Source organism: Melospiza georgiana, chromosome 2, assembly GCF_028018845.1.
Source record: "Melospiza georgiana isolate bMelGeo1 chromosome 2, bMelGeo1.pri, whole genome shotgun sequence".
Taxonomy (NCBI): Eukaryota; Metazoa; Chordata; class Aves; order Passeriformes; family Passerellidae; genus Melospiza; species Melospiza georgiana.
Window position 1 is genome coordinate 81,692,586 of NC_080431.1, and position 22,865 is coordinate 81,715,450.

The 22,865-nt window shown below is 36.8% G+C and overlaps 1 protein-coding gene across 1 annotated transcript in view; it reads left to right on the forward strand.

The window, feature by feature from the left end:
* Positions 1-22,865, forward strand: part of SPAG17 (sperm associated antigen 17) — an 89,483-nt gene that overhangs the window by 45,201 nt on the left and 21,417 nt on the right. Inside the window, exons 18-28 of the mRNA XM_058045819.1 lie at positions 3,390-3,469; positions 5,104-5,186; positions 6,468-6,722; positions 7,972-8,083; positions 8,625-8,750; positions 11,124-11,234; positions 13,559-13,770; positions 16,396-16,513; positions 18,322-18,650; positions 21,033-21,165; positions 22,467-22,660. Coding sequence (XP_057901802.1) covers positions 3,390-3,469; positions 5,104-5,186; positions 6,468-6,722; positions 7,972-8,083; positions 8,625-8,750; positions 11,124-11,234; positions 13,559-13,770; positions 16,396-16,513; positions 18,322-18,650; positions 21,033-21,165; positions 22,467-22,660 — 1,753 coding nt within the window. The remainder of the gene's footprint in view (positions 1-3,389; positions 3,470-5,103; positions 5,187-6,467; positions 6,723-7,971; positions 8,084-8,624; positions 8,751-11,123; positions 11,235-13,558; positions 13,771-16,395; positions 16,514-18,321; positions 18,651-21,032; positions 21,166-22,466; positions 22,661-22,865) is intronic.

Consider the following 22,865-nt stretch of genomic DNA (forward strand, 5'->3'; position numbering starts at 1 on the left):
CAACTAAAATCTTCCCCAAAAGATAAGTGAAAGATGTAGTAAAGCTGGGTCTTGCATTCAGACCGACCCAAGCACAGGGTCAGTGGATTCAAGGGCTGTTACAGAGCAGTTAGTTGGCACCCAGAGCTCTTTACTCTGCCAGCAGTTCTTACACTTCTTTGTGACACTGGACTTTAGCTGCCTAATTCAAGTTTCCTAAACATAAACAGTTGGTGCCACAAAACAGCTGCCTGGTGCATTTGGGTTTTCTGGGCAGAGTTGACACATATGCCATGAGACCCATAGGAGACCCATACACTTTTGGAACAAACACCAGAGAGCAGGTCACACACCCCAGAACATCTAATGTGTGACCTGGTGTTTGTGTACACTGAGAAACACCTCCTGCCAACAGCATATGGGTGCTGTAGGAGCAGAGGGAGGTAGCAGACTTCCTCAGGAAGCATTTGTCCCTGAAACAGCCACTCTTCATCTCTGGGGTCGTAAAACCTGAGATTGGCTGGTCACCTTGAAAGGGCATTCATTGAAATAGATCAAGAGCAACTGAGAGACGGGAAAGGCTCTTGATACCTGCAAAAGAAAAGCTGCTGATTTTGCGTCTATATGAGAAATTATGCATTTTATCTGCATTATATATCTGTGTGCTTTCTACTTCTTACTCTTCCACATCCCCTTGAATCAAGGCTTAGACATTAAAGATAACTTCTGCTTAGGGCATGCCTACTTTGTCCAGTGACTTTTCACCAGGTTCTGTTTCAAAGCAGCAAGGAGTTCCTAAAGAAAATGGCATGAACACTGACAAGATGGTTTGGCTTTGCTCTTCTTTCCTAGAGATATTCAACATCACTGCTATATAAGCTACTTAGAATTTTTGAAGAGCTATAGTTCCTCTTTTGCTTCTGTTATGTGTCACTGATACCTGCTTATACTCTGCAAAATAATCAGCACATTTTTAGACTTTATTCAGCCTTACTTTTAAAGATCATTTCAGATTTCCAGACAAAGTATCATAAATATTTGCTAGTGTATGTTTCCAAGCAACATAACACTTCTGTGGAAGACACTCATTAAATACCTGGAGTGCTTCAAGCTATTGCCTGCAGTTAGCTTCCAGATCCTGCTGAGTTGCCAGAGATGGGCACAAACTCTACTTATTAATTAGGAGTAGTATTACTTGTTTTTACCTTTGTAAGAAATAAGTGACTCCTGATGAGTTTAGTAACAATTTATTGTTTTTTATTTTATTAAAATTGCTATCATTCTAATTTTCGATATAGCTTTAAGAGTCACACTTTCATCACAGAAGTGTTACAAATGCACAATAGATGCAGAGCTTGAAAATTTCTCTGATAAGAGTTCTCCGTCTGTGTTCACTTGTTACTTCTTTATTGGGACAGTTTATAGACTACAGACCATCTTTGTAGAGTGACAGCTCATAGTTGCTGTCTGGAATATAAATCTGTTATCTGCTAATCAGTTGGTTACAGAATCATGGAATAATTTCATTTTATTTAAGTGAGTCCTGCTACAGCAAATTCTCATGCAAAGAGGAAATATAATTTCTGATGTTGCAGCAGCTTTTGCTCCTGGAGATCCCAGTTACCTTCCTTCTTCTTTATGGATATCAGATCCTGTAGTTGATGTAGAACATTCAAAAATTCAGAAATTATGCTGTTTAAAGAGTAGGCAGCAGGAGTCTGCATGGGAAATCTAATGGATGCCACTGAGTAAGGAAATCCAAAGGCATGGACACATGTGCCTCCAATGATAAGTGTGTATATAAAACATTTTAATTCTGGTTAGAATAAGTGGCCACTCTATCAGGAAGCCAAATCAATTCAGGCATTATCAAAACCATTATTTTGCTCAAAGTTAATCTTAATGACATTTGTTTATAGTTTCATAGTAAACACATTACACAAGTTACTGGAAAAGAATAATCCTTTCTGAGAAATGCTTCTGAGTCAGACATTGGCAGTAGTGACATCAGAATACATATTAATAGAATGTGTATTTTAGACTTTGAATGACTGTTTCATTGGCCTAAAATATTTTCCACCCGAATAGTCTCTTTTTTATTTATAACATATATTCATCTTCAAGTTATTCCAGTACTGGCAACTCTGTGTTCCAGACTAGTTCTGCCTTTTGTTTTCAACACCACAGGTTTTTATAGCTTGTGCACTTTTCTTCAGATACAAACAGAATAACCTTCTCCCTACTGAGTGTATATAAGATCAACAATTTCTCCATGCAAATTTCCCAAAGCAAACTCCACCTACATTGCAGAAGCTGGGAGAGTCTTGTATATCTTGAAGCTGTACCTGAACTGTGTGTTCCAGCCTGTGTACATGACTTATTAATTCTCTTGGACAGACTGCTCCAATAAGAACTTTAAAACTGATATGAGGTCAAGAATTGATTGTATTGTCTGTATGTTCATGCCCAAATGCCTCCACTACACACAGAGTTTTTGAGTACAATTGAATCATCTTGAACTGTAAACACAAAATATCATGAAGTCATTATATATACTCAGCAACTGAATCTGATGCATTCTTCAAAAGCTCCTTTCAAATTTGCACACATGAAGAATTTTACTTTGAAGAATTGTGATAAAACTCCGAATGAGGGGTTGAGTGGCAGTTGCATATAAGATTCCCAGGCTTCCTCCTTTTTTGAAAGCAGTTGTTTAGTGAGCTACTTGAGCAGTCATTTCAGACACCTTTGGAAGATGAGGCAATGCAACTGCAGATGCCAGCAGCAAATTCTGGATCAGTTTGTTTTTCAGTTCTCACTTCAACTTAGTTGTGACTTGTGAATATTCCTAATTCATGGCAGGTTATGGTACACTGATTCTCTCATCTGGATTTGGATGGCAATTTTCAAACACCTTTTTTGTCACACCGATAAAGAAGAGCTTGCATTATATAAAATAGTACTTCAGTTTCTGAATGAACAAGTAAAGCATATTTTAAAAATCAACATCAATCAAAAGCAGCTAAGAAAATAAGTTATTCAGTGGCAAAACAGTAAGGTTGACAATGAGTCTGTACCTTTTGGAACTGAGTGTCTTCAAGTTTTCTAATTTCCTGGATTTTTCTTTAGCAGGTGTTCTTTGGCAGAGAAGTTTCTTACATTTCTTTGCAGAAAGGATAACCAGAATTCCTAGTGTAACATGTACTAAGCAAATACTAAACAAGCAAAAGTACTACTTCCTGTAAAAACTGAGAGAAATCCTTTCAAATATAAGTTTTGTCTCAAAGATAATAGAATAATACTTGTATAAGAAACTGAGAAGCCAAGTGATCTTGTTTGACTTGAAATCACATTAGTGAATACTGTATTGTATTGTATTGTATTGTATTGTGGAATATTCTGCTTTTCAGAAACTATCTTGAGCTGGTGGCCAACTTAATTGAAGACTGGGTGAAAGAGGAAGAAGCTAAATACCAAAAAGAGAAGATGGGTAAGGAAATAGAGTCTTTTAAATTGAAAAAAGCCATGGCAGAAGGCCCTCTAGGACTGTCTGTCAGTGCTGTCAAAAAAACTGGCTTTACTTAGAAAGCCAAAAGTGGGTATTTTTTTATTGTATTCTAGGAAATTAATTTTTCACTCTGTGCTGAGACACAGATTTTTTCAGAGCAGAATTGCATATGTTTTTTCATAGAATGACACTGTTTTGACATAGGCATAAATATAGGCATAAATATGTTTTGGAATGAATTAAATGTATATATTTGTATATTCTGCATCTTTGTTTGGAAAACTGACAGCTTTAGTATCAATTTACATTTTCAATAGCTGTGCTTATCTAATGAGATTAATAATTACATACAAATTTGTATCTGTTCAGATGACTGAACATATAAAGAGGTGAGCAGTAGTTAAAGCTGGCAACATGGTTCAGGAAAATTCCTTTTTTAAAGGGCAGGATAAAAGCTGTAAGTCAGAAGCTGTGGGCTAGAAGCTAAAACTGGAAACTTGAATTGACAAGACTGCAGAGCAAACTCGAATTACAAGCAACATTTTGGGTAGTGAAAATTGTAAGCAGTTCATACAATAACTGTTCAGCAGGCAGCAGAATCTGAAAACCCCTATTGACAAAGAAGAACTTTTGTCAAAATTTTCTACTTGTATATTTAAATGGTATTAACAGTGATTTGTTTATGCTTAACCTTTGCTTTTTTACCTTTCTTGAGAATGCACTTTGAAGCCTCCCAGGACTAGCAGTTAGCATTTACAAAAATAGAAACATTACTCCTCAACTCAGTTAACACCTCTGATTATAGTTTGGAAACTAAAAGTACAGTTATGACTACTAAATCATAATTTGTACATCTCTAGCTGTCGCAAGAGCTAGACTGAATCTTGCCCATGTGGTGCTTCATGACAGTTTTGATTCATAGAGTACTTGCTGAAAGGAGATAATCACCTCTAGCTGGAACACGCAGATGGGCAACAGTGTTCTTGGGTGTTTTCAATTTCACTGACACTGCAATTTCTACTTTATCATGTAAAGCAATTTAACTAGAAGTTTCTGATAGTGTTAATTTAATTGAGTTTAAATTACCTTTTCTAGAAGGTAAATATGGGGTATCCAAGCATAGTATAAAATACACTTAGATAAGATACTCTTTTCTTTAAGTCATAGATGCTATAAAGCTGTAATAGTAAATGAAGGTTATGGTGAGTGTTTCTTTAGTGAAGGTTTGAATATTCAAATAGCATTTATTTGGGATTTTTTGTCCTGAAAGGTTGTAACGTCTGGTATTGAGCTTGTTCTGGCTCACTTAAAAACAAACAAACGCTGCCAGAGCAAAGTCTTCAATAGCAAGAAGCAGAGAGCCAGTCTTTACACAAATTGTTGATATATTATTTACTGTATTTGGTCCCCAGTTATGAGATTCAAGTTTCTTCTAAACTAAACAGACTTTCTATTTTATTTCTAAATATATTTAAGGTTTGCTTTATTGTATTATTATGCTTTTCCTATTTTAAAATAAACGTTCTTATTTTCTTGCACATTTTTTCCCCATTTTTAAAAATTATTTTATTTTCCTGTATTTAAAACCCACTTATTCTCCCTTTCACTTTTAAAAGGCAGCACGACTGAACCTGAGAATGTAATAGAGTCTCAATCTGAGAAAGAAGAAAGTCCCATTATCAGAGAAGATTCTCTAAAGGTGAGGCAAAAATATTTATGTTTCTGAAATGGACTAGATAGCACTGCTTTCTTAGAAAGGTGAGCCTTTGTTCTGTACATGGGCTTGACTGAATCCTCTTAGTCTTTCTGCTCTTTTTATTTTATGTTATTTTCTTTAATTTATTCCTTAATGATTATAAGTCATGTTATGTTGTTTTCTTAAGAGAAGACTATTTGGAGTTAGACTAGGCATTCCAAAGTAATTTATAATTGCAATACTAGGAAGTGAATGTTGTGAATAATATCCTACTAGTTACTGAAGTCTTCTGATTTTAAAGGTATGAAAAGATAAGATCCAGATTCATGGAAATACTTGTATACCCAACTGTACTTTCACTGTCTACAGCTCTTTGAAATTAGGGAATGTCAATATTGTACCTCAGAGTTCCCTTAGGTCAGAGAATCCCATTTTATAGATGGATCTATGAAAATTCACTGCAGATTAATTGACTTGTCCAGCTTTACACAATAAATTTCTGGCTGAGGCAGGGATTAAGCATACAGTTGTTTTGGTCATAGCATTGGTACTATCCATTAATCTGCACAAATCTAGTTTTATTGATATTGTATTCTCTTTCCTTTTTTTGACTCCTCACAGACATATTATGTCTCATCTTCCTCACAGTGTATAATGCTGTGCAATTCAAGTGCTGATATGGAATATAGAGAGGAAATGAGGTTAACTGTCACAGCTCAATCGAGGCTAATGCCTGACTTGTAACTCTCCATGCTTGCCATTTCTTCCCCAGAAACACTTCTCCTTCAATATGTTTAGACTATAAAGTGCTACAAAACCCTAAATACTCCAAAAAATCTCAAATGTCTTTCTAATGTAAGCTGATAATTTTGGCATTGACAAGTCATTCCTCTTTATGTAAAAAAAATAAAATCATTTTATCTCACAGTTGCATTTGGGGAATAAACCAATACCAATGATGCATTATGGTTTGGTGGTAAACATTGTGGAAAAGTGTTCAACAAAATCATTCTCCTGTGACTGATCGTGTAAGATATGAATAATCACCTGGTTCATTTCCTGTGGTCAACAGTGGCTGCTGTTGTAGATTGAGTAAATCACTAATTTTATCCAAAATTTAGTGTGTGATATTGTGAGACTTTTGACATGTTTGGAAATGTGTTTTGGCTTAGAACTTTGATTCCTTTGGTTTTGTTTGCTTCTACTTCTTTCAGCATGCACATATGAAATATCTTGTAGTACAAAGATAAACACAGTCTGTTTAATTCCTAATGTTGAATGTAGGCTTGGAAGATTGAACAGGACCGATTACGAGAGGAAGAAGAAAAAGAAAAGGAAGAAGAACAAGAAAATGAAGAAAAATTGCAAAGTAAAAGGAAAAGCCAGGATTTAAGAGGAAGTAAAGAAGGAAATAAAAAAGGAAATAAAGGATCAAACAGAAGACCTTTGGAAGACAAGTATCAAAATGAGTCAGCAAAAGCCGCTGAACTTGAGGAGGATCATAGCATTCCAGAAACATGTTCTGAGAAAGTTTATAAGGCAAGGAGTTGTATTATTATACCACATTAGAAAAGTGTTAACTATATACAGATTCAAGATTACAGCAGAGCTATTATCTATTGTGAAATTTGAGTTCAGGGCAAATTAAGCCTAACTGGGTCTTCTTACCTCTGTTGTTTAGCAGCAGATCCTTTTCTAAAAGTTTTAAAAAGCAGTTCTTGATGTTCAAGATTATCTTCACACTGGATTATTTAATTGTTTTTATGTGTAATATGACATGAACGCAAACAAAAGTTGATCATGTGAGATTTTTCTGGGAGAGGATAGGAAAGGGGAACATATGAAATTGTCCCATCTTCCATAGTAAGGAACTACTATACCTAGTTGAAATTTTGACTGCCTACACTGGAAATCACCATTTCTTACATATCCTCTTTCAAAATTCATGTTCTTGAAGTGCCCTAATCTAAAATACATAGTTTTCCCATATTTCATAAAGTAACTCCATTGGCATATGTGCAACAGGAAATGTGGATCTCAGCTCACTCTTGGAGATTAAGGCACATGAAATCCAAACTGTAATTGTATTTCATGTCCCTAGCAATCCCAGGAACTCATGTTTAGACAGTTCAATGGACACAGCAGCTCTCCTTTTTCTGCCTGTTGCATTAACAGAGGGAGCTCTTCACTAGTTTTGTTCAGTTTTTCAGCAGTTTGCACCACCTTATATTTGTAGAGTCTATCATGCATCCAAAACTTGCACACATCAATGTAATTCAATCTAAATTTGCTTAAGTACAAACTTTAAACTCAGAAATAGATGGCATTTCAGTCTGAACTTATTTGAATATGGTCACGTAATTTTTTCCATCTTGTAGCACTGTGGAAGGCATAGCAATCTAATTAGATTTACAGTATCTGAATTCCAAAACCTAGAGGGCAGAAAGCTGAATCTTTACCTGACCTTTATGTGATCCCATGGCATTGTACTCGATCAGAACTTCTCTTTCTCTCACACTGTATGTTAACTCACCGGTCTCCTTGCTACTCTTCAGTTTCCATGATGGTTTTCACATGTAACAAGTTACCTCAGTTAGTAATGGGGAAATTATTTAGATATGACTATAGCATGCTAGATATTTGCTCAAGGTTTTTTTTATATTGGTTCAATAGCTAAGCAAAAGATATTGAGCAGTACAGTGTGATCCTGATGGTCTCTCCTTTTTTTACCTCTTTCATGTGTACTGCCTTTCTCATTTACAGATAAATTAAAACTTGTTTTTTCCAGTTTCATGGCTACAATACAGGGGAGGATATCATTCAAGTATCAGGAACCAATCGGTATCTTTTCCCATCCGATGGAGGACAGATTCAAGTAGAGAAGATAGAGTTTGTAAAAAGTGATTCTTATTTTCTTTATGTTTTGCTTTGACTCAGTGCTAACTAATGGAATAATTTCTTAATCCAGAAATGGTTTTTGATGTCTCAGCAGTAAAAATTCAATTAAAGAAATTCCATATTAGGCTCTATCATCATTAATCTTTACAGTTACCTGTAATGTGTTAACAGTTGATAGATAAATGAAGTACCAGAAAACTAGAAATGCAGAAAAATCAGTTCATATTTATTTTTTCAATGGCAACTGATGCATCATATTTCCAGGATGTTCAAATTATTTTTCCAGTCAAATGCAATATATCTAAGCCACAGAGTCTTCTGCAGACTCTCAGATTTATTATCAGAAAGTTTATAATATATTTTGTCTAAACTCAGATAGCCTTAATTTTGTCACCTTGGTTTTCTACTACATGGTTCAGTCCAGTTATGAGCAATTTTCTTTTTTTGAGTGCTTTACTCAAAGTAGCAGGTGCACCATTTATTTGGGTGCAAGTAAGTTCTGAAGCCTGATGGAAGCAATAATAGTATTCCATTGCTTTACAGAAACTTTGATAAAGGTGAAAGTAATGAAAGACAAGCACAATTTCTTCGTTCATGTCACAGACCCCAAGGAAAACTTCAAAGAAGCTGAAGAGCAAGAAATTAATGAAGAACAGCAAATTACATCAGGTCAGTGGATTGATGTCACTGATATAAAGAATTAATAGTTTGATGTATTTAATAATTGGATGCAAAACTTACCAACTAACAGAAAATATATTGTTACCATTGGCAGAGAGTAAGAAAAGTCAGTGTTCCATAAAATAAAGTAAAAATCCAGTTGACTGACTTAAGCACTGCATAAAGAGGTCTTAGCAAGATGTACAAGCACAGTGAAGGTCAACATGTGCAAATCAGTCTCTCTTCTAAATCAAGGAAATCACCATTCCTTAAGAAAATAGTTTTCTTCTTTAGTGGAGGACGCATTTGGATCTTAAAACCATTGTGACTTTGTGACTAAAGTCACAATGAAAGGGAAGATTTCCCCTTTTGATGTGAACCTCCTTTTGTGGGTCAGATGGCCATAGCATTATTACCTCAAGACCTTTGCTTTGAAAACAGATCTTTCTGCAATCCAGCAACTTCTGCTGTTGGCTGATATATTGTTCATACTCAGAAAGCATTGAATCCAAATCCTTTCTGAACCCAGGCAAGTGTGTTTCCAAGAAGCAAGACAGTTTGTAATAATTTGTGTATATGTTTGCCAAAAACATTATGGAATTCCTGTCACCAAACTGAAGAGTATTGGAAAAGGATAACATACATTTTAGCTCTTTTCTTCTTCATCAGTGTATTATAAATGGATAATGAGATGATTGGCTCTTGCAATTAAGGGATTACTATTGTGTAAATATTAAGAAAAGCTTTAGTGGTGTATAGTTATGTTATTGTGGTTTAGATGCCCTCTGTTCTCCCCACAGTTCCCTTTTTCCCCTGTAATGTGACCATCAGACAACTGGAGTTGTCTAGGACAGGTAAAAAGAAGGCGTGCACAGGTGCCCCTTACCTGGGGCAGCTAGGAATGAAAAATGTCAGGGGGTTGCTTAGGGGGTGCAGCATGGCAACACCTGACCTCCAATCAAGTCACAGGAAAGCAGTCTCCACTGATAAATGGCAAAGAAGAGCTGACTGAGACTTTGGGAGGGGCCAGGGTTGGCTGATGCAACCCCCAGGGGTATAAAAGACTGAGCATCCATCTTGAAGATGAACCAGCCATATGGTATGCATGAGGGACAGTTTCCCGCACTGCAAATTTTTCCTTATGTAGTCCTTTTGTTGTATTTTTGTTAAGGTCTATTAAACCTTTTAAAAATTTCAAAGTGAGCAGTTGTTTCTCACAAGTGTAAGAAAGCATCCTGCTCTTGCTTCTCTCCTTTGCTCTCCAGCAATGTAATTGTAGGTTGTCTTAATACAAAATTTGCATCCCTTCTACGGACCATTTTTTTTTTGTCTGCACTTCTGACAGTTGACCTGTATCATTGTAGGGTCTGCCAGAGTGTGAGTGTCTGAGACAAGTTGTATTCACTGGACACAAGTGCAAGGCCTTTCTCCCATGTAAACAGGAGCACTTTATAGAAAGGCAGTAGGGAAGACAAGAATCAATCCACTCTGATACTTGACAGTGGCTGGATGGTACAATGGTAAATGTGTAACGCAGTCAAAATTCCAAAGCATCTTCCTACAGGTGGTGTTCAGCAATAAGCATTGCAATCACAGACAAGAAATAGGAACAGGCAAGGTCTCAGGATGTGTCCCATGTTGATGAGTTTCGGAGATAGCTTGGCCTGCCTTAACCTGCTTTTGTAGTCTTCTCTGCTACTCCTCGCCCTTATATCATATTTCCCATATGTTGCCCATATGGGAAATCCCAAGTTTTTCTCTTACCAATAGAACATTTCTTTAAGGCAGCAGCAGCTGAAGTACAGGCAAGGTAGGATCCAGTGTCTGGGAGGTGTATCTTGCCTAGTTCATGTGGTTTTCACCATGACATATTCATTACTTTCTCCTCAAAGTACATACATAGAATCATAGAATATCCTGAGGGGAGGGAAGGGAACCTCAGGGATAATTGAAGTTCAGCTCCTGTCCTTGTGACAGCATGCGAGGGACAGTGATTTTTATTAGTGCATAGGCCACATGCAATATAAATGGGCAGTTTAACATTCTTATCAGCCAAGAAACAAGGATCCATAACTCCAGAACTGCTTAAATTCCATAAGACTTTACATTAGTTGTTGCTGTTAAACCTGTTTTTACACACCTAACTAATTAGAATGCTATTTCTGGCTAAAAACCACAGGTGTATTGCACAAAACTGACTATTATATTGTACCCTAAGAATGGAATGTTGGTTTTCCCTGCTCCATTTAGTCTATTTAGGTTAGTCATCCTCACTAAGGTTCTCACACCAGCCCCACTTCTCACACCAGCCATTGGTTTACAGGTCAGGTGGTTCTGATATGTGTTGCTGTCCTTAAAATTAATTCCTTTCTTTTTTTTTAGAAGAATTGAAAAATAAAAAGAAAGCTGTGAGCAAGTTTGGATCTTTTTCAGCCACCTTGGAAAATGGAATCCAGCTGTCTCTGAGCTATTATGGACCTACAGGGGAGGCAGGTAAAGTAAGCAAATAGAAGAGGATATTTGAGAACCATGGGGGGAATTTTTTTCCTTTTTTTTTCCCTTCATACACTCCTTAACCCAATAATTTGTTGCATGCAATTCTTCCTTTCTCAGCAGCTGTTACTACATGGTAGAGAATTTTCAGCAAGGCTCAAAATGAGATTACATTGTCAAGAATATTCTGATTCAATTTTCAAAATGGAGGGAGGTCTCCAAGTTTTTCTGCTCACTGTGAAAACAGAGCAGTGCAAGTATTGTTATTAAGTAGCCCAGCAAAATCAGCCAATTAATTTGAGCCAAAGAAAATGTGATTTGCTGAGGAGTCTTCTTGGTTTTCCAAGAAATAATATTTTTGTAAACTTATATAGGCGATTCTGGAGTTTTCATTTTACTTTAGGAGTTGGACTTTAGGTTACAGTTGTGCAGACATAATGAGGGATTTCTCTCAGCCTTTCAATAAACACATTCACCAACTGGAAGCAATTGCTTCAGAAAACCACAGTGAAAACAGCGTCTGCTTTTACCAAGAGCTTTTTTTTCCATTACATTTGAAGGCCACTGAAACCATCTTATGGATAAAAGTGAAACTCTTCTCTGATCAGAAAATAATTCCAGCATTTTCCAGCTCTTAAAATATGAAAACATTTAATTGAATGCATCTTTGTGTGGACTGTGGTAAACCATTCAACTCTACACTCAGTTTTAATTGTTCAAATATATTTGACAAATTAATTACTAAAAAAATAGACTGCTTAGACTTTGGTTAAAAGAGCATTCACAATAGTGGCCTGCAAAAACTTGGATTTTGGCATAAAAGAGAGAGATGTCTGATTAAACACCTACATGTCAGCTCTGATGTTTATGTTTTTTCACATCCACCATAATCATCCTATTCTGCATTAGAATAATCCTTGCCACATTGAGCTTTAGAGCCCTGCTAACTGGCATTCTTTCATTGCTTGCAGTTTTTCTATGATCATTGCCAAACCCCCATGGGTCTTTGTATTCCAAGTGCTCAGAATAATTCTGACCAGAAATAATCCCTTAGATGATTCTCATATGCCATCCACCCCTAATGCAGAATGGTATAACATGAAATCTGCAGTTTCTCTCCACTGATCAGTTAAATTGTGTGCAAATTACCCTTTTTTCAAGCAGTAATGAAATAGTTTTCTGGAAGCTCTCTAATTCTCATTTTTCTTACTGTTTTTCATACTTTATCTATTTCATCTTTCTTTTAGGCAAGCTAAGGTGACAAAAGGCCTCAAGATGTTTTTCAGCTTTATGCAACTTTTTTTTCCTTTTGTGGGGCAGATGTTAATATTTCTTCAAGTTTTGAATTATTCTTTGTTTTCTCCAGCATTATCAAAGGTTAATTTCCAATCACCTTACATTTTTGTTAGAAATAATCTCCTTGTCTCTTTATGAAACTGGGACTGCTTAAGCACCTGCAGGGCTTTTGATTCTGGATACTATAGAACATCTGCACTTGCTCTTTATATTTTGACAAAATCATTAGAGTACAATTTCAAGTCCTAGACATGGGAATGTATGTATCTGGAATTTTACATCTCTCTCAAGATTTCTAAAGTCACTTTATCTCAGTCTTGACAATCCACTCTTTTCCATTGTTACCCTCAAACACCATATTCTTATTTTGGGGGGCAAACAAAATAAAGGCATGGGTGAAATTTCTATGAAAATGAAGTGTCAGTTTGTTGAAATAATTACAGAAAATGTAAATTTTTATTTCTTTTATTTTAAAGAAATTGTTTTGAAAGGCAACATGACTCCTTCCTGTTGACCTGCCTAGAAGGCTGTCCTAATGCTTGGCTTGAAGAATTGCAAGAGTCTTATCAAGTCTAGATCGTTAGAATCTTTCTGAGGAATTATAGCAAAATAGACATATGTGGTACAAAATTTGTCAAGTCTGCCTATGCTGGATCAGTCCATGATAAAGCAGAACACAGTGATCATTTACCAGATACTAGATTCTGAATGTCTCCACTTCTAAGTATTCTGGAAGTAAAAAATATTTTTTAAATTATATTTTTTTTATTTTTGAGGTGACAACTAAGTGACAACTTGTGGGAAGCAATAGTTTCAAGATGTCTTTTGGGCTAATAAGTTGTCAGTCTGTGAAAAGATTTTCTAAGTACTCTTATATATACAGTCCCTCTATCTGAAATAACAAACTTCCCCAGTGATGTTATTATTTTTAAGGTAGAATTCAGTGAACAAAATCTTTTTAAAGAAAACATGGCCATCTACATTTATGAAGCTTAATTACATTGAAAATCTTGCTTTTCCTTCCTTAGATGATGAAACAGCTCTTGTCTTAGAAAGAATTCTGAACATCCCTTCTGTTCATCTTCCGACGGTAGTTCCAGCAGTTTCTGTTATTACACCATCTCAGGGAAAAAAAGATAAGCTTGACAGAGGAAAATCAGGAAAAGCTTCTACCAAAGGAAGCCGTCGCAAATTAGCCCCTTCACCACCTGATAATGTGGCACAGAAAGAAGAACAAAAGGTGAGAGCAGAGACAATATCCAAACCAAAGAAACAAAACAAAAATTCAAAAGCATGAACTTCTGTAAAAGGAACATGTATTCTTCTCAGAGGGCTTTAAGCTGTGCCTTTACAAATTCCTAACAATTTGTGGTGCTCTTAAGGATATGTTTTATTCTTTCAGTTGTTCTCATATGTACATAGTGGCAGCTGTTAATGAACTTAGTCTTTATGGCTCCGTGATGTAAAGCAGTGAGTCTGCCATGACCCACATTCAATTTTGGCTTTACAGTTACAGCTGTTACACTGCAGGTGGTCAGGGGGCTGGAGCACCTTCCCTGCAAAGACAAACTGAAACCATTGGGGTTGTTCAGCCTGGAGAAGAAAATGCTGCAGGAAGACCTTAGAGCATGCCTTCCAGTACCTAAGTGAGGCTACAAGAGAGCTGGAGGGGGACTTTTTACCAGAGCTTGTGGTGACAGGACAAGGGGAAATGGTTTTAAACTGAAAGATTAAGATTAAATATTAGGGAGAAATTCTTTACCGTGAAAGTGATTGAGGCACTGGAACAGATGCCCCGAGAAGCTGTGGATGTCCCATCCTTGGAAGTGTTGAAGGCCAGGTTGGATGGGGCTTTGAGCACCCTGGTCTAGTGGATACTGTCCCTGTCCATGGAAGGGGTTGGATCTCAACAATCTTTAAGGTCCCTTCCAACCTGAACCATTCCATGATTATTAATATCTCAGTTAAAAGAACTGCTAAATTTTTAGTTTAACCAAGTAGAATTTCTTTGGGCTTTCCAAAACCCATATTCAAAAGTCTAACCAACCAGCAATTTAGTGAAGACAGTTTTGCAGTACCTTGCTCTGTAATTTGGTCTTTTAAGCTCATAACAAGCCAGGAACTAGCAATTTGAGGAAGTTACTTTAGCTTTTAACTGAAGCACTTCTATCATAGTACAGGTCTTTGGAAAGTATGAATCAATCTTTGGAAATCTTTTGGAAATCTTTTGAATTCTGAATTTCTCTTCTGAAGTAGTATTTAGTACCTTGTGGTTGAGGTAACACTGTGGCTGTTCTGTGTATATCCACAAAAAGGGCTCTTTACCTAATTTCATCATGGAAAGTGGTGTAGGGAGTTGCCAAACAGCACTCAGCATAACATACAGCAATTGTAGGGCACAAATGAACCCTATAGAAAAATAGCCCTATAATTAAAAATCTGTCAGGATGACTTCTAAACCAAAAGGTTTTTAGCTACTTGGTTTGGAATTACTTTGCATAGAGAGCATCCCTATTAGTGCATACAGCACCTGTCTGTTTGAGTCTGCAAGTATTTCGGAGAACAGGATTAGAATCCAAATCGGACTTGACAAATTCACGTGGATATGGTCTGTAAAGTAGGATGGAATTCAGTAGGAATAAGAGGTAGGTTCTACAATTACATATAAATAATCTGTATATATCTAGAGAATGGATAACAATTGTGTCAGTAACAGTTCTATAGAGAAAGGTCTGAGAGTTGTCATGAATCAGAAGCTATCCGTAAGTCAACAATGCCATCTTCCTGTGAGAAGGGCAAAGACCACTGAGATGTAAATGCAGAGGAGTATAGCCTGCTAAATATGTGAAGTAATTTTTCTTTTAGGGCAGGTAGAGTCTCAGTTGTAGTATTGTGTCCAGTTGTGGATACTGCACTGCGAGAAAAACATGAGCCAATCTGAAAATTTTAAGGAAAGCATGAAGAAAGATTACAGGTCTTGAAAACTTAACCAGTGGGAAAGATTTAAAATAATTAGTTTGGGTTTCTTTGATCTTGAGTTGAGAGACAGAATAGCCTTCTGTAAAGACCTAAAAATAACCATCATCTATTATGTGAGCTTGTATCATCAGAGATATTTAGAAGTAAACTGATTTTCTGCAGTAGTGATTCAGGTGAGTCTCTGGGAAAATGTCAGTAAGGCTAAGCAAGGTAAAGCCCTGGAACAGTTTACCAGGAAACCTCCAGCCCTGGAAATTTTTGGAATACCTTACATTAGAGTTTTTCGCTAATGGTGCAGTTATACTTGATTATTGTTTTTACCATTAGACAGGGAGCAGTAGATGACAACTGAGGGTTACTTCTGCCCTATTCTGTGACTTCTACCTCATGATGCTGTTACTACAATCTTAGAGTATTCAGAGTAGCCTTAATTGCCAGTAATACTATGTAAATTAACTGTAAAATATACAGCATCTTTTATGTTGAAAAACAGATGGCAAAACATCTGCCATTAACCCCCTGTATTTCTCCTCCTAAAAAGCAAGAATATGGAATAATAACAGGACAAGTTCTCTCTGTTGCCTATGTCTACAACCCAAAACTTTTTTCATCCTATGACTACTGGCGTAGTGTAGTCCATTGTTACATAGGTTTTTGAGGGGATGATTCTTCAAGGTGAATGAAAGATAACATAATCAAAGAAAATAACTAATATTTCCACTTCTGAATCCATAAACTCTGAAAATATTAAATATGAGTGGTAGACAGCGCTAAAAAAAAAAAAAAACTGTTAAAATGGAATCTATACACACTAAAACTGTACTTTCATTTTTTCTTTATTATTTTAAAATGTGGACTAGAACCCAATTAATTTTTCATTCTGTAGGTAGAAATGCAAGAAGTTCCCCAAGCACAAGAGGTGTCAGATGCTCCTGCTTTTCCGAGTTTGAATGTCTCCTATCCCAACGGACTTGTACTAACGTTCCTCAGTGAAAGGTTTCAAGGTTAGTTTTCTGAGACACTGCAAAGTAAGGAATTTCAGAGAAGCTAAGACTACAGAAGAAAATTATTTCTTCATTGATGGGTTTAGATGTAACTCTAATGTTTTCAACATGTCAGAATGCTAAGTCTGTCATAATGTCTATTTCATAGTATTTGCAACATGAATAATATGATTTTATTCAAACAAATATGAAATCTAGAATCACAAGTTGTTGAACATAAAAGATTGAGGGAAAGGAAGTAGCAACCCTAAAAAGCCCTTGAGAGTCATGTTGGATAATCATTTGAATATGCACATAGATTGGAATACTAAAGAAAAACAAGCAAATTCAATAAATAAATACATATATATAGAGGAATCTTGAGGGATAGCAGGAAGATGGTTACATTACCCATGTCTGCACTTCCTTTGAAAGCATATGTACTTAAACCCCCAAGACAAAATGTTAATAATTTGAAAGATTCAGGGAAGAATCGCTAGAATGATTAAAGCATCAGAAGATGTATCTTACAAAGAGCTCATTTCACCAGAGACTTCCATTTAAGTACCAAAGAAAAGGTCAAAGGAGTGACTAGTGCCAGCCTGGAAGTACAAGAAAACAGAATTTTGGTGATAGCTGGTAAACACAGGTATACAAAATTATTACAATTTTCAGGGGCTTGAAACTGAAAACTAGGACTTTGTACTAGGTTTAAGTTGTACTTATTTGGTAAAAATGTTACACTCATAAATGGTAAGGATGATTAACAAAACTAACCAAGGCTTGATGGAGTCTCTGCTGCTGGTTTTACAATTGGGGTTTTTTTGTTGCTTTTCTAAAAGATGCAATCAGTTTCAAACAGGAATTATTTCACAGAAGTCCATTGGTATATGCCATCAAGTACATAGAGAGAAAACACCCAGAATAAGCCTTTCTGCCCTTATCATTGGATTTCCTTTAGAAGACTGATAGGATATTTGGATGCTTTAAAGCTTCTGTGCCTGACAAATATTCTGCAATAATTATTTTCTGCAGTGTTTTTGAAAATTACTGTTAGATTCATCTTTGCATGTTCTAAACTGTAGTAAATCTTGGGGTTTTTTAGTCACACTGTTAGATTTTGAATCAGAGAAATGTGAATTTTGTTGTCATCTAGTTCATTCTAAAAACAGCCATGTACAGATGTCATTTAATACCTATGTACAACAAATCTGTACAGCTCAGTAAATGTGCTCTGATTAATCTGGTATGGAGAGTGTTCTCAAACATACATAGTTTGGCAGGAAGCATAAGTTGAAATGCTGAGTAGTTGAGGTGAACAGAGCAATTACAGACACTTACATGGAGTCTCTCAATAAAATTACCATAATTATACCCCTTAGCATACTCAAAACATTGCCATCATTTAATCTAAGAAATGTACTTGCTCAAGCAGACAGAATATATTACTTGGTTTCTCTACAAATTCAAACTTGGTGAAACTCAGTTGGGGTTTTGTTTTCACCTTTATGGGCAGTTAGGGAATTCCTCTCACATGATGTTAGTCTTCCAAAAGTTTAGCATCCATAAGAAATCCATCTTCACATTCCCCTTGTTTTCATTTGGAAAGACAGCCACCTTCACAAGAGGATGCAGAGTTTCTGAGTAGGTGACTGTTTTGAACTTTGCTCTGAAATCAGGGTCTGTCTTTTACTCTGTGGATTACAAATTCAGCCAAGGAGGGTTAGTCTCACCTAGAGTTGCACATCTGTCGACATCGTGGTACTGGGTGTGTAGCACTGTTTGAATGTGTGCTATGCAGTACTAAGTAATTCAAAGTTTGCTTTCAGATTTGAAAGGTGAATCCACTGCCACTGAAGCAAAGAAAGAGACAGTAGAGGAAAGTAAAGGCAAAGCAGATGAGGAAGAGAAGAAAGAGGTTATGCCAAGTGGAGAGGAGGAACATCAGGTTACAGAAGGTGAAATCAAGCAGGAAGACACCCAAAGTGAACAGGCTAAGCAGCCTCCTCTGGAAATTATGGTTAGACAGAGTTATCCCCAAAAGGTAAAGGACTCTCATCTTTATTCACCTCCAGCGAGGCAAAAAGAACAAGAGGTGTCAAGAGTCATCACTAGTCGAGGAACTGTCATAAAGCACCTGATGGATGGATCTACCCAGGTATGTTTGGTAGAATTCATTGCAGGCAGTACAATTTAGTACAGTTCATTGTAATGGAAGGTAATTACCCTTAAACTTGTTTTTGTCTGCTGAGATTGAGAAGTGTCCAGTTTGTAGATGATGAAGTTAAGTAATACTGAATTATGCAGCCATGTTAAGACTAAAGTACTCTTGGCTTTGTTCAGAGTCAGAACTTAGCAAAATTTAAGTATGAAAATTTCAGGCACTAAGAGGTTTTAGGCAACGTTATTAGGAAATAGCTGAATATGGTTCAGAGAAGTGCATTCCTAAACTTAAACTTCTGAAGTGTGGATTAGTTCAGCTTTGAGTATTTTTGGCAATATGAAAGCATTCATATATTTTTTTCAGTTTAAACACTCATATGGGATCCAGAAAAGACATGAGCTCCTGTAGACACATTTAAATACCCTAAATTTTCAGGGGAAAAGTCTGTATATTCCTAAGTATCTGTTTTGTTTACACATATTTTTGTTGTGTAGAATTTTGTTAGTTTAGGTGCTATAAGCTATCTTTGCAAATTTTATAATCAATCCACAAGCAACTTTTTTTTTTTAACTCTAAGACTCTACATGTAGTTAGCAAACAGATGAAAGAGGTATCATCTAATTTGACTCAGAATCTGTCAAAATAATTCCTTATTTCCTGAATTTCTTTTTCCTGTCTAAGGAGACCACAATGCCTAGTGTAAGTTCTTTACATTTATTCATCACACTAGATGTTAAAGCATTTTGCCAGGATTCCTGAGAAATATATCCATTTCAGAAATAGCTGCTGTATGTCTATATATTCACAACATACTATTTCCTGAGAGAAAAAATGTAGATCTTATGTGCCTAAAATGATTTTGCAGTAGTCTTTGCTTAAACAGATTATGAGTGCGTCCTTCATTGTATTAACTTAATGTCTATGAGTCATCAGAAATTTATTGCATATGATAAGCATTCAAAAAAGAAAAAATAAATTATTCCTTATAGTAACAATTTCTAGAATTGTTTCTATATGTTGTCCATTTTTTTCTACATTTTACTGTATTTATAAATTAATTTAGGGATGGTTGGAGTAATTCTAGAGTTTATCTAGACACGCAGAGAACATGCATATCAAGAGATGAGCGTAATGGATCTCAGAAACCAGACATAATTTGATGAGTAACCAAAACTTCTTTTTGTTGACTATCATAATGGCCAAAAAAGTTCACAGCACTCCTAGACATGTGTAATATTTCAGTACAGGTCAATATGTCAATACATATTATGCATTATCACTGCTACCAAAAAAAAGTGATTAACCTATGACCATTTAGTCGAAGAATAATCTTTACTGTTTATTTTTATAATGCCTTTTTGTTATTAGAAGAGTCCCCATTAATTAGATCCACAGACTGCAGCAAATAGCACTCCTTCTGGCAGTGACAAATGGGATTAAATTTAACAAAACCAACTCCTGGATTCTACAGAGTGGGACAAAGTAATGCCAGGCACGTGTACAAACTGGGAGAGGAATCTGCAGAGCGCCCTGCAGGGAGGGCCCTGGGGGTGCTGGGGGCAGCAGCAGCTCAGTGAGAGTCAGCAGGGCACAGCCCAGAGGGCAGGAACCGTGTCCTGGGGGCATCAAACACAGAGCACAGCCGGGCAGAGGGGGATCATCCATCACCCCCTGTGCTCAGCGCTGCTGCGGCCTCACCGCAGTGCTGGGGGCAGCTCTGGGCACTGCCATTCCAGAGGGATGGGAAGGTCCTGCAGTGAGTCCAGAGTACAGCAAAGCTGCTGAAAGGGCTGGAAGGTGTGTCCTGAGAGGAGTGGCTGAGGGGTCTGGGCTTGTCTGCTTTGGAGAGCCAGGTGCTGAGTGTCAACCTCCTGCTCTCTGCGGCTCCCTGACAGGGGAAGTGCAGAGGGAGGTGCTGATCCCTTCTCGCTGGAATCCACTGACACGATACATGGAAATGGCTCAAAGGAGCACTGTGGGAGGTTCAGGCTGGACATTAGGAAGCATTTCTTTACAAGAATAGTCAGACACTGGAACAGGCTTGCTGGAAAGGTGGTTGATGCCCCAGGGTTGTCAGTGTTTAAGAGACATTTGATCAATGCCATTGACAAGATGCTTTAACTTGGTCAGCCCTGAAGTGGTCAGGTAGTTGGACGAGGTGATCATTGTAGGTCCCTTCCAACTGAAATAGTCTGTTCTATTAATTCTCTTCAAGATAGCTTCTTTATTTCTTGTATTCATTCTGAGTGGTTTCACTTTCTTCTTCTTCATCACCTACGGTATTCTAGTGACTATCATGTTTGTGACACATTCTTTAAGACTTGCTTGTGGTGTTTGAATTTATTTTAACCTCAAGTATGTCCTTGATTTCTGTAGATTCTGTTTGCTGATGGCACGGTGATTAATAGCCCTGATTCTGGTCCTGTCCTACCCCCACCTGCAGATGAAATACGGATGAAAAGTCCCTTACCAGAATCAGACCATTTATCTGAGAATAGCACAAAGAAAGGTAATATTTCTTGTGTTTTGGACAGGTATAAAGTTAGTAGGGCTGATGATACTTAATAAAGAGCATATATCTTTAGTCTGAAAATTCTGACAATGTGAAAATGCAATTCTGTCTGTACTCAGCTGCTGCACACTGCTATGTTACCTTCATAGCAAATCATCTCTCTCCTACTCCAAATTTATTTTTCTTCTAACATGGTAGGACTCTAATAAGTAAAAGGTTGTGTAAGAACTTCATTGGTAGCAGAGTGAACACAACGTCTTTTAAAATAAATCCTTGTAACTACAGTAGTGTTAAGTCCTTACTTTTTTCTTACAGTTTTTAGTCTTTGTATTAAGAAATGTTTCTCTCACAGAGGATAAATTTTTCTTTCTCACTCCATGTATTCCAAGGAACCTACTATTGGTCATTATCAATTGGTTGTATGGACATATGCTTGGTGGTAATATAGCCATTCTTATTGTATTTTGACTGAGAAAGAAGGAAATAATGTTTACTTCATACCTCAGAGTGTAGTCCAAGATCACTGTCAGTATTACTTAGTACACAGAATAATTCTGACCTGTCGTATTAACATAAAATTTATTTGACATGGGTGAATAAAAATTGCTGCCAAAGAGAAAGGTGTCTCAATAAAAGACTTTTTGAGTCAAGTCCAGTCCTTTTTCTTAGGATATTCCTTTAGATACCTGCAAAGAAGAACAACTCTGACAAACCGTTTTCTAATATGAACACTCAGTATCTCTGACTAGTGTATGTCCTTTATTTCTTGTTCTTTATTTATGATCACTTTTTCACCTTCTCCCCTGCTTATTCTTGACAAATTTCTAGTAAAGAGTTTCATCTCTTTTTGGCCTCAGGGGTGCTTTTTTGCTAGATAATTGCTCTAAGTCTTTCTGCCTGCTCTCTGGACTACACTCTTGTCTTTTGCATACACTTTGTCTATTTTTCCTGAATACGGGAGACTAGAGTTCTCTAGTTCTACTACGGGTTCTAGAGTTCTCTAGAACATTCCTAGTAAGATCTCTCCAGTTGCCTTTCATAATGAGATCCTTTTCTTCTGATGCACCATAGGATTGATGGCATTAGCATGCTATTTACTTTTTCTGTAAGGAAGTACATTAGATAAGCCTAGTTCAAGATCATGTCTTTGAGTAGCAGGAGTTGTAATTTTCTTCTAGCCTGTTAAATAGTTCATTTTGCAATTCTGTCAAAAGCAATGTTCACAAACTGAACTTTACTGGTTTTGTTTTTTGCCTTAGAGAACATCAAGTCTGATACAGAAATTTTTGTTTCTGCAGGAAAAGGCAGTGACAAGACATCACTACCGTCTCAGAAGTCTGATGAGTTTGAAAAGCCCATTTCTATACAACCTAAGGCAGGAACCTGGATAACAACAACTCCATTAGGCATTCTAGTGGGCACAGAGGGTGCCACAAGAATGGATCTGAAGCCTCTCTTAATGTATCAGGCCACGAACCCAGCTGATGGAATGGTATTAACTGCTTTGGTGTTACTGTAGCACTGTCTATAAGATAAGAGACAGGGCTAGCAATCATAAGTTGTAGGATTTATTCTTTTAAAACATCCTACCGGTTGTGTTACTGCACTGTTAGAAATGCAGTAGTTTTAGATTTTGAAGAAAATGTGGTTCCTCTGTCTCTCAAGTAGATGACAATGTGGTAGGCAACCTTCTTTAT